A 16,666-nucleotide genomic window follows, 5' to 3' on the forward strand; every position below is an offset into this window, starting at 1 on the left:
ATGGTTCCAAGGTTTTCCATTTTACTACAATTTTGGCCCAAAAAAACACGAAGAGAATCAGTATTCATCATCGCCCCCAGCCTAATTTCATTTGCAGTAACATAGAAAGTGAAATTGCATTTTTCAGATAAACTTTGGAACAATCACTTATCGTAGTATCGAGTATCACTTGTGTGAAAAGCGCATGCTCACAGAGGAATAGGTGTTTTTTTTTTTATCTTAGCTCATGAAAAGTTAATGCTGACCTTTCCACAGAACGAACAGCTTCACGTTGAGAAATTAAAAACAGACACAACAACAACCCATACTGAATGCATAAAAAGACAATTAAATAACGTCTTGATTTTAGGTTTTCTGGGGTATATGGGAGCTTGTATTTATAAAAACCCTGGCTATGGGCCTGGTTATGTTGTATTTCTTATTATCTTCATTGAATAAACTGACATGTCAGGGATATAGAGTTTACTAAGAGCCTTTTATATGGAAAGCCAGCTAGTTCAAATATACGTGACTTACGTATATATACGTGACAAAACCAAAAGTTGCCTAAAACAGCATTGAGCGAGTACCACTTCTGTAATGTCATATTTTTAATGATAGAGAAATAAATTAAGTGTTAAAGCCTGAATGTCACCATTATAATTGTTTACAAAAAAAATGAAGTAGTGGAGCAAAAGGAGGCAGTTCTAACAAATTCTAACCAGGAGTGCAAAAGGCAGTAAAGTCCAGAGTAATGTGAAGATTCATATGGATAAATAAATAACAGTACACATATAAATATGAATCTTTTTTTTGTCCACTGTCTAGTAATTGATACAGGTGTGTATAACTACAGATAACTTGTCGTCTACGCGTTGACGACGCGTAAAAAACTCATGTTCATTTGAACCAGCTGGCTTCCCATACTTTGAACGCAGCATCAGTTCTTTGCTAACTCATCCAGTTGTGGATGTCACAAACTCGCGAGGCTCCGCTTTCGCAAATCACAGATCTACAAAGCGCGCGGCGCCGCGCGGACAGTACACTTAGACCTATCCACGGCGTTGTCAGATCTACGCATGCGCAGACCGCGCGCAGCTTCGTCTGAGTGTGTACTTCCTGAGTTAGCCTCGGTCGCTGTGGTCGGTAGTAGCATGTAGATGAGAGCCGAGGAGCAGGAGCAGGCTGCTGGAGGTGACTTTCCTGAGTAGCGGACAAGAAAAGAGCACTTTCGGCGAGAGTTTGCCTCGACAACATGGACTACTGGGTAGGTGTCGCTTCACTTTAGTACTGTTTTTGTTCGCGTTGGATACAGCAGGACACACAGGGTGATGGCAGGACAAGACGCTCAAAGAGGCGAAGACTTGTTTATCAGTAGTGAAGTGAGCTAATAACCCGACTTGTTTTGCTCTCATGGATGCTCCACAAACAGTGTTGGCCAGTGCTTTGCGTTACAGATTAATGCTGCTTTTGAATAAACACTAACCTACAGTGATACTTTGGCCCCTCTCTTTATGTTTAGATGTTCAGACAGCTATAGTAAGACAAAAACTGAGCACACAGAGGTGCTACCTGTGCATGGTTTCGTGTTACAACAGCATCTATGAGTTGCCTGGCAGTAAGGTTTGCAGCTCCTTTCCTCTTGTTTACCGTAGCAGTCCTCTGTTTTAAAATTAGAGTTCCTGTTCAACATAAACCTGCAGGAAGTTTAAACAAAGCACCGCTCTTGGTGCTGCCACCAAGAGATCTGTTACAATCCATGGGGTTTTCCAAAAAGCAGCACAAAGCATGTGTTGTTGATAGTAGACAGCAGATGTCTGACATAACTGCTGTCAGTGCAAAATCCAACTCATAAGTGTGTCATGACAAATCAGGGAAGAGAAAGAAGAAGTCACTGCAAAAGCGTAATGATTTTGGCCTCAGTGTTGGTTCATGTCACGGTAGCCCTGAGGCTCTGTAAACAGCTGAAGAAAACAGTCCAGTCACCACAGCTGTAACTCTACTCCCTTCTTTCCCCATGAATGATTTCTGGATTTGACTTCAAGCTGCCACCGCCACGGTGCTGGTAGTGATGTTGTGCCTTAATGTATCCAGGAGCAGCCACCTCACACCCTTGTATATTTCCATGAGAACACCACCTCTCCTCGGAGACAACAAAAGCTCTCCTTACAGAACAGTCAAAAATTTGTTATGGGGGGGGGGGGGGGGGGCAAAGGAATGGGCGTCCACTGCCCAACAATGAGTTGGACAATGTCACTGCAAGACTCTTTGTTTGAGCTCTGTATTAGTTTCCCCCGAGGCATAGAGCACTGAATGGTTTTTGAAAAGAATGGGTGGACCCGAAGGCGAAATATAGACAGAAAATGTTTTGGATAACAGAAAATGGGAGCAGACTGTCCTAAGATAACGGCATTTAATCTTTTCTTTATGACAGATGGGTGACGGCGATTGCTGTCCATCTGTAATACTTTTTTCATTGCAAACATTATTCCTGCCATGAAAACTCAAGTCAAGGCTCCCCAGTCACCACGTGGCAATATATCCTTTTCCGTCCCGTTCGGCTCAGTTTCCCTGATCTTGCTAAACCTGTATGAGAACATGTTATCCAGACAGACAGGTATGGCAGCTGTAGGCTGTACAGGGGGGGAGGGGGACTCCTGTGGCCCTCCACTAGATTTCCTTTCACTAAAAACTTAACACTCTCATCATCAAACTCTAAATGTGTGATTTTTCAGTCGGCGGATGATGCTTTGAGTCATCAAGCTGAGAAGAAAAAAAAAATGCCTCACATCCTTTCAGGCTGAGATATTAAGAAACTTAATGAACATAATCAAGACACTTAAGTCAGTTGCACAAGGGGACCTACCTCATCATACTATTATGGGATGTTTATTTCAGGCAGCACAGACTAGAATTACTTAAGATATTGAACCTTAAGCTTTTCTCCACCTGATTGTGGCGGAGGTGGAGAAAACAAGCCTCCCTGCTATCAGATTGCCTGCTATTGTGTCGTAAAAACAGCAGAGAGAGAGACAGAGAGATAATGCAAAGATAATTTCAGTGCACTTATGAAATAGCATTTGCTGTGACACGGCCATGATTTAGGCTCAGTTAGGTCCTCTGTGGCTTGCATTCATATTAGGATTCATAACAAATATTTCAGCATTTATTGGGTCAAGCTTAAAACAAAATGTAGAGTATGTTTTCTAGTTCTGTCTATTTAAAGGCCTCCTTCCTGTCTTGTGCGATCGTGATTGATTGCAAAATATTTCGCCTGTTGGCCGGATGAGTCGTTGACGCTTTGGGTGGTGGGAGGAGTCCATGTCTCCTGAGTCCACTTAACTGGCGTACTTCACTCTTTTTTTCACTCTCACCTGGAGAACAACGACGTGTTTTTACCAGCCTAGTGTGTGTGTGGGGGGGTTGAGCTCTGTAGATCTGACAATGTCTTCTGAGGTAGGTATTTAAATTTGATCTGTAATATTACATATAAATAAAAAAGATTACATGCATTCATACGGGCTGATAGGCAATCTTCAGCATGTTTTGAAAGTATGTTCTGGATGAAGTTGGAATAAGTTTGTTACAGAGTTACTCTTTCTTCTAAGTAAATAGTTGGAGTCTTTCTGACGTTTGTGTTACCAGTCACTGTTTTCAAATTCTTTTTGGTTCTGAACAATCCTAGTTCATCAACCATGTTCAATGGCCGCATGACATTTATGGAGATGCCGTGAAGTTAGACAGACTGAATGAATAATCTATTGCACATCCACGATTTTGTCTGACTTATTTTATGAGGTAATATGCTGGTCATTTAATGTCCATATATTTACACATGGATACATAGGAACATGTGATATGCAGGCACATAAATTGTGCATCAAGAATGTCTCATAAAGATTGTTTGTTTGATTTAGTCACAAGAACCAGATTGGTAACAGACATGTTTACAGTGATGATCTTTGTGTTTTATTTAATGAATATAATGTAAAACATAAATGTGTGTTGTAAAGTCTGACCTGTAAATGAACTAAATAACATGTTCTTAGCTGCAAATCACATTCTGTGCATTCTGCATCAAAACATTGTTTTGCATCCTGAAACTCTTCACGTGTCTGTGTGTCCAGAGTGCCTTGGAGGTGTATAAGGAGATGCTCCTGCTGTACCTGGAGGAGGGCAGACGGCAGATCAACACACGCTGTGCAGACCTGGAGCCATGGCAGATCATCGGAGCCACAGTCATCACTACACTGGGTGCAGTCTGGATCAAAGGCTTCCTCTTCCAGCAAGAAAGTAATATTTCACACATGACACATGGGTAGAAAAAAAGTAGGCCAACAGTTTGTGAGTTTGCTATGCTGTAATTTGCAGTCATATTCTCTGAACTGTTCACATCAGGTTTAATTTCTGCCAGTCTTCTGCACGGTATCTCAAAATGTGGTCAGAGCAAAGAGGAGTAAACAGCTTTTTGATGAAAAACTTTCACTTAAAGTTTTCCATAGTACTCTGCAATTAATGTCGTCCTATACAGTGCTTGTTCCTCCAGTGTGTCTCCTTAAGAAATACCTTCAACCAACAAGACTTTCTAGATCTACTATCAATCAATCAGTGGTTAAATTCCTCCGTTGCACGGTCAGCTCCACCCGTCTTAACTTCAGCTCTGAAAGTTGGTCAGAGTGAGGCTTCTTGGAGGAAACTAGCAGGAAAAAAAACTTCAGTCCTTTCAGGGTCAAAATGAAATGCTGTGTGAACATGACTCCAGTCTTCACAGGCCACGTCTTGTCTTGACGTGATTATGGGTCATAGTCAGCTGTTTAATGTTTGTGGTTGATTGTGTGCCAGCCTTTCACCGCAGCTGCTGCCTTGTCTTTTTTGGTTAATAGGTCTCATATCCCGAATCAAGAAGCAGTGCTTTCGACTCATCAGAAAAATACCCTTTATTGGAGCAACAGTAAGTATCAGCAGTGAATCTGTTCCTTTTTTCCCAGCAGATGTGCACTGACTCTGCTGCCTGGGGCTCTTATGAGTCACTCTCAGATGACTGAGTACAGCCTGCAAGGGGGGGTCAGACCTTTGGCACACTTAACATTATGCACTGATGATCACTGGTGATAACAGTTGGTTACTTCAGGTCACCAATGGAGAGCTCACTTATAGCTTTTTGATAGTGCAGTGGACATTTTGTCACGTTCACATTAAAGCATAGTTACTCATTTTAGGGAGTGACATGCTTTTATTATTGTTTTTACTTCACTAAGAGACAGTTGATGCCCATAAATTTACTTTTTCCTCTCTTTCCAACAAGATTCAGAGCCAGCTCGACAAGGCTTTGGATGACATGTCTGCCAGTCTGTGCACACTGAAGGAGGGGATGAGCTACACTAAACAGCTGCCTGCTAAAGGTCTCTCTCAGAGCCAAGTGCTGGACAAAATCAGAGAATACGAGACTCTGAGTAAGTTGATTCCTGAGCTACCCGATTCTTTATCTGTAAAGTAAGAGTATTTTATTCATTACTTAAAAGAAAAAAATGTGGCCCATATTTCTAAAGAGCGACTGATGTTTCATTGCAGACGATGTGGAGTGGGAGAAAGGATGTGTTTCTGGGGCAGTGTACTGGGGTGATGAATCGTTGACCAATCTCCTGGTGAAGGTATGAACCTTTTTTCACCACCAGTCAAAGTTGAACTTCAATACATTTTGTTAGCTACAGTAAGCAGGACTCAGTCCATTTTTTCTTTTTTGTATTTTTTTGATTAAACCCCCATTAGTTCCTTCTAAAAGAGACTCATGCCTTCCTGGTAGTGAGTGTGTGTTTTTAATTCTGGCTAAATATTGGAGTTGAAAATTACATGAAAATCTTAACTTGCTTTTGTTCACAGGTATATGGAGACTTTGCATGGAGTAACCCACTTCACCCAGACATCTTCCCTGGTGTGAGAAAGATGGAGGCAGAGGTTGTTCGAATGGCTTGCACACTTTTTAATGGTGGACCCAACTCCTGTGGCACAGTAAGTTATCAAAAACACTTCACAAACACACTAACACACATCCATTGATTTTATTTAAACAACTTTCTTCCTCTTTGTTCAGGTTACATCAGGAGGAACTGAGAGCATACTTATGGCCTGCAAGTCATACAGAGACATGGCGTATGAACGTGGTATCAAATACCCTGAAATGTAAGAGAGGTTTCTTTAGATATGGTTTATGAATCATTTCATTTTTTTTGTTGGAAATACTTTTGTCTTCTTCAGGTCTTGTATATGTTTAAACTTCCTTTATTTTTAACAACAACACATAAAAAATGCCATATTAATTTAATTAAGGTAGCACAAAAAATAATATATCAAGACAATATAAAGATTAGAACAAGCATTTAAACAAGGATAAAACAACATTTAAGAGGTATTGGTTTGGATCATTCATGGGCAGTTTGACTTTATCTGTTGCAGCCGAATGAAACATAATTACATGATAAAAAAAGATTTCCATGTCACATTTTTTGGCTATCTGTAAGATTTCTGTAAGGGTTACAGTGTTGCCATTAGTTTTCAATCACTGTTATTAAAAGTTGGTAACATTTTCAGGGTCCACTGAGGAAATATTCCCATGCACTTGTGATGTGATGTCACATTTATTTTGCCAGTTTCCTCTTGTTTGTCCAAATTAAAATGTATCTCATTTTGAGGTGAAGAAAGCATGTTGCTCAAGTCGCTGTGTTTCTCCAAACTTTCACTCTATCGCCTCTGCTTTTTATCAGACTTGTACAACATGTTCTTGTCAACCTTGAATAACATGATACATACTTTACTTTAATTGTGGTCATGCCAATGAAGAACATTTGAATCTAAATGTAAGACATGGGCCCACTTTAAGGCCTGTTTTTGTTTTCCACAGTGGTTCTGACATAATTATTGTGGCTTTTCTACTCTGTGCAGTCTTGCCCCCGTGAGTGTCCATGCAGCCTTCGACAAAGCCGCACATTACTTTGGGATGAAGCTTGTTCACATCCCCCTTGACAAGAAAACTATGAAAGTAGATGTGAAGGTGAGAATACAGTATACAAAAACAATCTGTACCGCTTGACTGCTGTTCTTATACACTGTTTATTCCCATATTGTTTCTTCTCTTTAGGCTATGAAGAGAGCCATCAACAAGAACACCGCCATGCTCGTGTGTTCAGCGCCTCAGTTTCCTCATGGAATCATTGATCCTGTCGAGGAAGTCGCAAAGGTCAGACGTGAAACATTTTTTCCACTGAACAGTTCCTGAAATGAAAACGTGTAAGTTAAATCTGACACTTTCCCTCTGTGTTCTAGCTTGCTGTACGCTACAAGATCCCGATGCATGTGGATGCCTGTCTGGGAGGTTTTCTCATAGTCTTCATGACCAAGGCTGGTTTCCCACTTGCTCCATTTGACTTCAGGTTAAAAGGTGTTACCAGCATCTCTGCTGACACCCACAAGGTAAAGAGTGTTTTCTTATTCTCTTTTAATGCTTTAAGCTAGCTGACTTGCTCTTTTCTCACCAGGTTATTCTTCTAACCTGAAAAACACAAATGCAAGGTTTATTTAAAAAGTTACAACATCTAATTAAAAAAAATCCTGGAAATAGACATGTAATCTTGTAATTTAAAGACTAATGCTTAATCTTAACTGTCTCTAGGCCATACTTTTATAGTATTTTAATTTCATATTGTGTGTGTGTGTGTGTGTGTGTGTGTGTGTGCTCGTGCTACTACATTCCTCTCCAGTATGGTTACGCCCCCAAAGGTTCCTCAGTGATCCTCTACAGTGATAAAAAGTACCGCCACTACCAGTACTTTGTAGCACCAGACTGGCAGGGTGGAATCTACGCCTCGCCCTCTATTGCGGGCTCAAGGCCGGGAGGAATCATTGCCGCCTGCTGGGCGACCATGATGCACATGGGAGAGAGTGGCTATGTAGAGGCCACTAAGAAGATCGTCAGCACGGCACGCAAGATGGGAAACGAGTAAGACACTTACGCTTGTGGACACCAAGGTCACGATGTCTCAAACTTTCATTTCATACATCATGATTTATTTCATCACCTTCAACGTGTAACTTTGTTCTTTCACTGACAGAATCCGCAAGATAAACGGTGTGTTTGTGTTTGGGAATCCAGAGGTGTCGGTGGTGGCAATAGGTTCAGATGTTTTTGATATTTTCCGTCTGTCTAATGCACTGACGTCAAAGGGCTGGAATCTGAACACACTGCAGTACCCGTCCAGGTACGTATGTAAAAAAATAATAATCATTTAAAAATGTGGTGTTGTGGATCAAGTTGGGAGTGTAACAAGTGTACAATCGCTTCTTTCACAGCATCCACATTTGTTGCACCGTCCTGCACACACAGCCGGGCGTCGCTGACCAGTTTATTAATGTAGTCAGAGAGCAGGTTGCCATCATCATGAAGAACCCCAAAGAGAAAACCACAGGAATGGTGAGTCAGCTCTGCATACCCACACGGAATATACATCATACTGTTTAATATTTATATGGTGTGAAAAAGATTTTATAAGAATGAGTATGTATGTACATTGGATATGATGTTGAGTGAGTTTTATCATCCCAAAAGAAAAAGGACAGAGTAAGTTATTTATTAGTACAGCCGCATCACGGAGCATAAATTTGCATTTTTGCACTGACTCTCTACCACAAGGAACTTAACTTGAATAACACCCTTCATGTTTCCGCATTGACTAACATTGTTTTGAAATGGTGTTTTGCATGCATCATTAAAGCCAAACCTTAATTTCATCTTTGAACTGCTTGTAGCCAACGTTTGAGACAGTACTTTTACTACTGGCATTGAGGCATGTGAAAAATGTTTGCCCGTCTGTGTTGTTTATTATGATGTTGGCACACGTGGCATTTTGTTTTTCTGTTTCACAAGTCTTCAGCTCAAGTTGACACACATCACATGCCCTGTTTTGTGTGTCAGTCTTAATTGTGACATAAGCCACACCCAACAAGCACAAACTTGCATTGCCATCAGGCTGGTTAAGACCACACCCATGACTGAAGTGTCTCCCTCATTTGAATAACAGAAATGAAAACCATCCAGCAAAGTCTCATAGTAAAATAAATACTGAGATCACAGTACACACACTACTCTCTGTTTTCCCTCACTTTTTCTTGTAAAATGTAAAATGTATTGGGCTAACACAGGGGGTTTCCATCTGGGAGGCATGAAGGGAGAGACGTTAGACAAAGATACTGCGTGAGGTGAAAGGGACCGGTTCACACAGGCTGTTCCAAAAACAACAAGAAGTTAGTTATTGTAGTTTAACCCGCTGAGGTGGCCCGTTGATCAGCACAGTCAGCAGCTGGAGCTGCAGCAGAGGCTGTCACACGGCTTATAGAGTTAATCTATCACTTAAAACCCTTAGAACCTGATTTCATAACTCGTAACTCTGTCAGATCCAAACACGAAAACATGATGCACATACTTTTAGATTCACACGTGATTCTGGGTCTGGGTTCAGGGGCCCCACAGTGTCAGACTTTTAAAACCCCTGGGCTAACACAATTACCCTCCAGCTACAGCTGGAGGGTACAGTGTTGTTTAAAGAGAGATCCAAGACAATATCAACAGAAGTACAAGCAGTCAAAGCAAAGTGTTTGCATTTCTCTTGTCTGTCTTTCTGCTGCTTCAGGGAGCGATCTACGGCATGGCCCAGTCCATCCCAGACAGATCCATGGTGACGGAGATCTCCCGAGGTTTCCTGGACTGTCTCTACAGCACAGAGGTGCCCAAGACCAGCAACAGCCACATGAACGGCAACGGAAAAGCCCACTGAAGTGGTTTGGGTCCTCACGGCCCGCCCCCACCCCTGCAGGGAAATGCGCTCGCCTCCTCTCAGAGCTCTAGGTTATCCCTCAACGGTTGCCTTATTTTGCATACCTACACCATACATAAACCATCTGCAAAGATCTTTGAAGCACAAGCCATCGTCATTTTAATCAGAGGGAAATAGCTTGTAACACTGTGCCTCAGTGGCACAGAAAAGAAATGACTGGTTCCAAACATGTTTTATTCATTTAATTAGATTTCACTGTAGTTGAAGTGTGTGTGTGTGTGTTTGTGTGTGTGTGTGTTTGTGTGTGTTGTTTTGTTTTAAAAGTTCATTTCAATTTTATCTTTTGTTAAATGTCTGTCATAACCTCCAATTGCAAAGAAAAACTTTTTTTTTTAAATGCCTGATCATTTCAGCTTGCTGCCATCACAGCTTCATTATTTGTGATGACTCAGCAAAAACACAGACCACTGAAAGCTTGTTAGAAGCGCTGTGCTGCCCTCTAGCATGACACGTGACGTACTGCTCCAGACTGGCTCTACATGTGGAGGCCTGTCGAGCGGTGTCATGTCGTCGTTATCATGTAAATGCTCCCTGAAAAACAGCTTTTTTTTCCTTTTTTTTTTATGTGAAAGCACTGCGATGCCCTGACAAGAACATACCAGGTTAATCTGCAAATCACTTGAAACTGCAATTGCGATGTTATGGTAGAAGTTTGTCTGTGAGCATGAACATGCATGTCCTTGTTTGTTGGCACTTAGTATGATGACATTCGTTTTGTTTTTATGTCTGCATGCTAAACTGTTTGGATTTGTACACAGTGGGAGAATGATTTGAATAGTGGGAGATTTTTTGATGTCCTTTATAAAACTTAAGATTTAAACTGGGAGAGGTTGTAACCACAGCATGGATATACTGAAAGTGGGTGTTGGAATCCAAAGCTTTTCAGCCTTTTTGGTTATTTTGTTGATTGTGTTTCAGAAACGGAAAAAAAGGGCTTCCATGCAGTAGCCTGCTTGTAAAGCAAGGCAGTGAATTGTCTTCTAACAGACTGGACTGAAGGCTGTTTTCCAACCCTGGTCCTCTGTATATTATCAAGAAGCAGAAACTCAATATTTCCTCTATAGTCGAATCAGCGTAGAATCACCTGTGTACCACCTCGTTTTAATCTTTTGTCTCCTAATTCAATCTACCTCAGTTTCTAATCAATGCAAATGTCATCCATTGAATCACATTCTAACAGGGCAAACATTTCTGACACAATTTGCGAGGGCATTTGACAAACTGTACTCAGACATACTGATACTGAAAGGAAACAGATTCACTGTGATGGAGGTTTTTGATCCACGGATTTAATTTTAACCTGGGTGAAAATCATTCCCTGCCCTGTCTGAATGTGGATATATTTTGGGAAATATCCCTTCAGCAGGATGTGTACACATTTAGTTACAGGTCAACAATGTATACTGTAACACCAAAAGGACCTTGTCTTGTTCTTTTCTTTCATACGTTTTCCTAATATCGCTTGTTGAAATTCTGTTTTTCCATGAAATGATTTCCATGTTTGTGCAATATGTAACTTTTCCTTTTACAAAGTGAAACAAAGGGTAACGCTCTGTCAATGTTTAAGAGACAAGTCATTAGAAGCATAGCATTGAAGGATATGTTATCATCCTTGTTTGTGTAATTTAACGATTTGTGGTGACCACTGGGTGTTTTATTAATCACTTAATTTGTGAGTCTGTTTTGTGACCTGTGTTTTCAACCATTGTTTTTTTTTTCATACTGAGCAGTTTTTTTCTTAAGAGATTAGACACGAATGTATTTAGGTTCTTACATGTGCAGGGACCCCCCCCCCCCCCCCCCCCTCGTCTTTCAGTCAGTGCCTGGTTAAAAGACAGAGGACAAAACTCCCCCACTAACTGATTGAAGCTCATACTACATGTATCATCATATATCCATCTATTCTTAAATATTTTGCCCAGTGACAGGGCGTCGAAACTTTTCCAACAATGACTCATCCCGTTTGCTTTGGAGAAATATCTGCAGAAATTGTGACGGTTGAATGGCCGATAAATCTCTTTAATAAAAACCTTTAATGCAAATTCCTCCTTAAGCGTGAACTGAAAGTGACTACACACTGTAACAGATTCTTTAGAGGTCTGTAGAGAAAATCTAAATTGTCTTGGTTTGTGTTGTTGCAGTTTGATGACAATTATGTAGCAATAATGAGCGTTCACCTCTGTGCCTTCAGAGGGTTGAACTCATGTCATAGCAGATTTTCTCTCATCCTCAGGGAACTGGGTTCATAACAAGATCACTAAGGTCCTTTCACACATACACAGGGTGGACAAAGACCTTTAAAATATGATGCAATTAAATACATAGTCTTAATATGTTTACTTGTAGCACTGAATTGCATTATATTGTCAGGTCTTTTTGACTTTTGTCCTCCACTGTACACCGTCATCATGTGAAGTTCTGAATGTACAAGGTTTGTGTTAAATCTCTGTTCATGTCAGAGTGCATTCATGTTTAGCAAATTTATTTTCAATTTGTAAATGATCCATCGCAAACACTGTTAATCCACTCAACACAGCTGCACTGTTAGCTGCTCACAGCAGATGTCTTTAGTGTTGTATTTTCAATAAAATGCATTCAGTCTGATGTGAAGAATCTTTTTCTGGTCATTATTTAGTTACGACAGGAACAGTTTGACTGAGAAAATAACATTTACTTTAGGAACAGTAAAGCACAGAAACATCTGGCACATAAGACAGGAGAAGACACGGGTACACAGTTGTGAATTTTAACTATGATAACTTGAATAGTTTCTGGGACATTAGTGACTGTGTAAACATATCTTACCTTTGACCAATCTTATTTATTCACCAAGTACAAAACCAACACCAACATATTTTTATAAACACATTGGACCCTTTCTAGTCATCACATTAGTCACACTATATTGAGTATAATTGGTTCATTTTCTTTGGATTTGCAGGTCACACATTCAGATTTCTCAGTGGAATGAATAAATGAAGAGCTGCGACATTGCACACTTCAGTTTTCACTGTTGAAATGGCTGATAATGTGTGTTGCTCACATCAGCGACGCCTGGTCAATGAACGTGGCCAAAGTGATGTCACGCTGGGACAACCCCCCACAGTCATGTGTGCTGAGAGTGATCTGGACCTGAGGGGAACAAAGGCAAATGGAGCAGAGAAGGGAAACACATGTCTAGATGCTGATAATTTCTCATGTAAATTTCAGTGTGTTTGTTTTAGGCTGAAGAAGGTGTTTTAGTACATATCATCTACTTTTTCCACTGACAAACAATTCATAGACTGAAAAGGGTGAAATAAAGGCAAATATCTATCGCTGCCTCCATCAGAAATGAACTGGAGTTTAAGGGAGGTGGAGGCCTTGAAACCAATAAAAGTGTCACTTGATGTTTGAAAGGTGAACACAGGAAGTAGCTGGCACGTGAGCACAGTCAGAATTTTAAAAGTCAGTTTGGGTGTTACAAGTAAAACAAAATGAAGAGTTAAAAGACAGTGAAGAAAACCCAGAAAATGAATTTTAAAAGATCTGAAAAAGTAAGCTGTGCTGTGTCCACTAAACACTTAATGTATATTCAGAAGATAGTTAGCAGTATTTTCTTTTTTTACCACTGAAAAAATTGAAAAATGGAAACCCTGGCATATCACTTTAGTTGATCAACATGTTAGCAACTAGTTTCCACAGAGAGATGTCAGCATTCATTTGTAGCTGTACTGCAATGCATGTAATGTAATATTTACTCTTTCATCTCTCTTTCCATCTCCACAAAATCCTGATGTCCTGCTCTTTAGCTGCTAAATGCTCTCCTGTGTTCACCAGCTGGTCGCTCACTGTGACATCACCAAAAGCAAACACCCTAAGGGTTGTAATCTCCTTTCCATGAGTCATAATCAGTCTTTTATACCTTATTATAGACATTGAACCACTCAGGGTGATGGTCCATCTTCTCTGCTTGTAAAGCCACCCTGGACATGAAACCAAAGGCCTGAAAGGAAAGAACATCATGCAGTCATGTATACATGACATACAGTAGCTGCTTGTTTTGTGAGTTAAATGCAATTAACTGTGATAAATTAGAAACCTGATTGAAGTCTTTAAAAATAAACTCTTTGTAAATGGCGTCCCGTCCAACAACCTCCACCCACTGAGCGTTGCGTAGCAGGGGGAGTAGATGGGCCCTTTCCTCCTCATTGAGGCTCTGAATTTTACCAGCCTGGTGGGACAGAGCAGAACAGATCTGAGAGGGGCAGTTTCACAAACACAAACTGTGATTGGTTGCACAGGAACCCATCTGGAAACAATGAGAGGCTGCATTCCTGCTGTAAAAAAAAAAAAGAGCTGGTTCAAAGGTATGTTGTGGTGGTGGGGGAGCGGGGCTCAGTTCCTAATCTTGACACATGAGGGTCACATGGGTTTAAAGTTAGTCGTGCCCATTTCATCAGTCTCCATGACCTGCACTATCTAAAATCTAAACTGCACTGTCAACATTTCCCAACATTCCCAAAAATAAATATCTGATGTTGTTGTGCAATCAAGAGGGGAATTTTGCAGGCTTTGTCCCCACATGAGCAGTCATGCTTATGAACCATAAAGAGCAAACAGATGTCATGACCACAGCCTGAAACAAAGCAATGACATCAACAGGTATCATAGCAACGCTCTAATCTGCTCTATCAGTGGAGCGAATGGGCAGCACACAGACAATACCCACCCACTGGCTTAACCCTTGTCCATTCATCACACACTGAGAGTTAACACACACACACAAAGCTTATCACTCTTATCCCTGCAAAATCATACTGCCACATCTGAGACTTTGTATTCAATTTATCTATCTGAACCTCTGCAATAAACCACTATCCAGACTATGAGAGTGACTAAATGGCAACAGGTGTGTGAGGTGTAAGCAGCCCTGTGTGGCACACACACACACACTAGAGAGGTTGTGTACTCACCATGTTTGCAGAGTGTGTTTTCATACACAGGGGAGGTTCAGCTCCAGCTCCCTGTTGCACAGAGGCAAATCTGCTGTGGCAGCCCGAGAGAGCAACTGGAGTGAATCCATCCAACACATGAGCCGTAGGTCCTGCTTAGCTGCCCCTGCAGAAGCCTGAGCAGAAATCCTTCCTGCTGATAGGTTATTCAACCAGCTGCCACCACGGGATTAGTCATAAACTGTCATCTGTTGCACAAGGCATGCATGAGGCCAGCTATTATGACAGGGTTTAATACAAAGCCTATAGAGAAGCGGTGATTGTTTTGTGATGACAGGATGAAGACACTCTTCAATAATCGATTCTACATTATATATGCACACAAATTAAATATGAACCTTCAGGATAATAGTCAGTGATGTCTCTGTTTAACAGGACAGCAGATTTTAAAGCAAGCTCTGCTCTTCAGCTGACTGGAGTTCATGTCAAAGGTTAATGAGCTGCTCCTGCATTGAGATTGCCCTGGTGAACTCATCTGTCACAGCGAGCGCTCAGGGAAATGAACTGGTTAATGAAATGAGGAGAGGGAGAGGATGTGACAAGTGATCAACATTTAACAGTTGGCTGGACGGGGAAATGAGGAGGGTGCTCCTCTGTTTTGGTTATAAAGGGAGGCGTGCTGGGATTTAGAACAAAACCATTAGATTGGACTTGTTGTATGAATTGTGTGTGGAGCTTAATGTGTAGCTTAATCCCCCTGACTTCTACATTAATACACTTACTGATTCAAGCTTTTTAAACTCATGAAGTGTTGTCAGTCATTCTTATTGTAGTCATCATCTCTATCACATAAGAAGTGATTCCAAACATATACATACATATACAGACGTGTTAACAGGAACCACCAAGTATGCATGCCTGCTGCCCTTTGACCGCTTTTTATGCGATGTTGGAGTGTTATAAAGATGGGCAGTGGAAGTGATTGTTTTAAAGTGCAAACATGGAGCCCAGGAGAGTGCTACAAGCAAGTTTGACATTGTTAATCTTCGTAACCAGCGGCCATGGAGGACACCTAACATCAAGTGAGTCTTGTAGGGTTCACTAGTGATGGTTGTGGATTACTCTGGTGTGCAGTCTTTAAACAGCCATGCAGTCAGAAATGTTCCTGTTGTGAAGTTTTGACATTTGGGATTCCAAGCTTAGCTTCTCGTTACAATCAATGTTTGCTCTCCTTAATCGAGGTTAAAATTCAATTATAACAAATGCACATGTCAGTAGTATGAGATCTTAGTCAATAGTATTGAGTCAGTGTTATTATCTTGATGACGGTAGTGATCTTATACAGCCTCCTGCTATTTTATATTTATGGTGTACAGAAAGGTTTGTGTACCAGCTGTAAATCAGCGCTGCTTTAAATCTCTGCAGAACCCGCCCTGAAACTGGACCAGGCTTTGTTAACATTTGATAACCAGCTGACAGAAGAAGTTCAGGTCTTCTACACATCAGATTACTGCTACCAGGTGAAGAATACTGTCTCTCTGTTTGTCTCTTAACTCTTTCTATCTGTTTGTCAAGTTAAGATATCAACAAACCAGCAACATGACTTAAAATCAGTGCACCTTTAATAGATTCTTAGGGTGCAAGAGAAAAGCAACACAGAAAATTTAAGCCTGATCCTATATTCTGCATTATTTTATTGCATTTCTTCAGTTTTTTACAGTTTTAGAGAAGAAAAAATAATCTTTTTCTTTCCTGTCTGATCTTGACAAGCACAAATCCTTTGCACTGCCTGCACATTGCCTTTTTGCACCTGTGACTTATGAACATTTTCATGTTTTCTCTTTCTTTTTATTTTTTATCTAATTCTTA

The 16,666-nt window shown here is 40.8% G+C and overlaps 2 protein-coding genes across 3 annotated transcripts; one reads left to right on the top strand and one right to left on the bottom strand.

The window, feature by feature from the left end:
* The first annotated feature begins 1,014 nt into the window (after positions 1-1,014).
* Positions 1,015-11,905, top strand: sgpl1 (sphingosine-1-phosphate lyase 1). Of its 2 annotated transcripts, none has more exons than XM_010734549.3 (14): positions 1,015-1,246; positions 4,107-4,272; positions 4,863-4,930; positions 5,285-5,432; positions 5,551-5,630; positions 5,860-5,988; positions 6,071-6,159; positions 6,919-7,027; positions 7,115-7,213; positions 7,300-7,446; positions 7,734-7,972; positions 8,085-8,231; positions 8,323-8,443; positions 9,660-11,905. In XM_010734549.3, exons 1-14 carry the CDS (start codon positions 1,235-1,237, stop codon positions 9,801-9,803), a joined length of 1,698 nt encoding a protein of 565 aa, XP_010732851.2. In that variant the 5' UTR covers positions 1,015-1,234; the 3' UTR covers positions 9,804-11,905. The 2 variants fall into 2 exon arrangements, with proteins under 2 accessions (XP_010732851.2, XP_010732852.2); XM_010734550.3 differs by lacking the exon at positions 1,015-1,246 and adding an exon at positions 3,301-3,435.
* On the bottom strand, positions 11,645-14,959 carry pcbd1 (pterin-4 alpha-carbinolamine dehydratase/dimerization cofactor of hepatocyte nuclear factor 1 alpha). The gene is made up of 4 exons (XM_010734551.3): positions 14,819-14,959; positions 13,945-14,076; positions 13,768-13,848; positions 11,645-12,995 (listed from the first exon to the last, which is right to left on the bottom strand). Exons 1-4 carry the CDS (start codon positions 14,840-14,842, stop codon positions 12,903-12,905), a joined length of 330 nt encoding a protein of 109 aa, XP_010732853.2. The 5' UTR covers positions 14,843-14,959; the 3' UTR covers positions 11,645-12,902.
* Positions 14,960-16,666: the final 1,707 nt, after the last annotated feature.

The sequence above is a fragment of the Larimichthys crocea genome, unplaced genomic scaffold, assembly GCF_000972845.2.
Source record: "Larimichthys crocea isolate SSNF unplaced genomic scaffold, L_crocea_2.0 scaffold271, whole genome shotgun sequence".
Taxonomy (NCBI): domain Eukaryota; kingdom Metazoa; phylum Chordata; class Actinopteri; family Sciaenidae; genus Larimichthys; species Larimichthys crocea.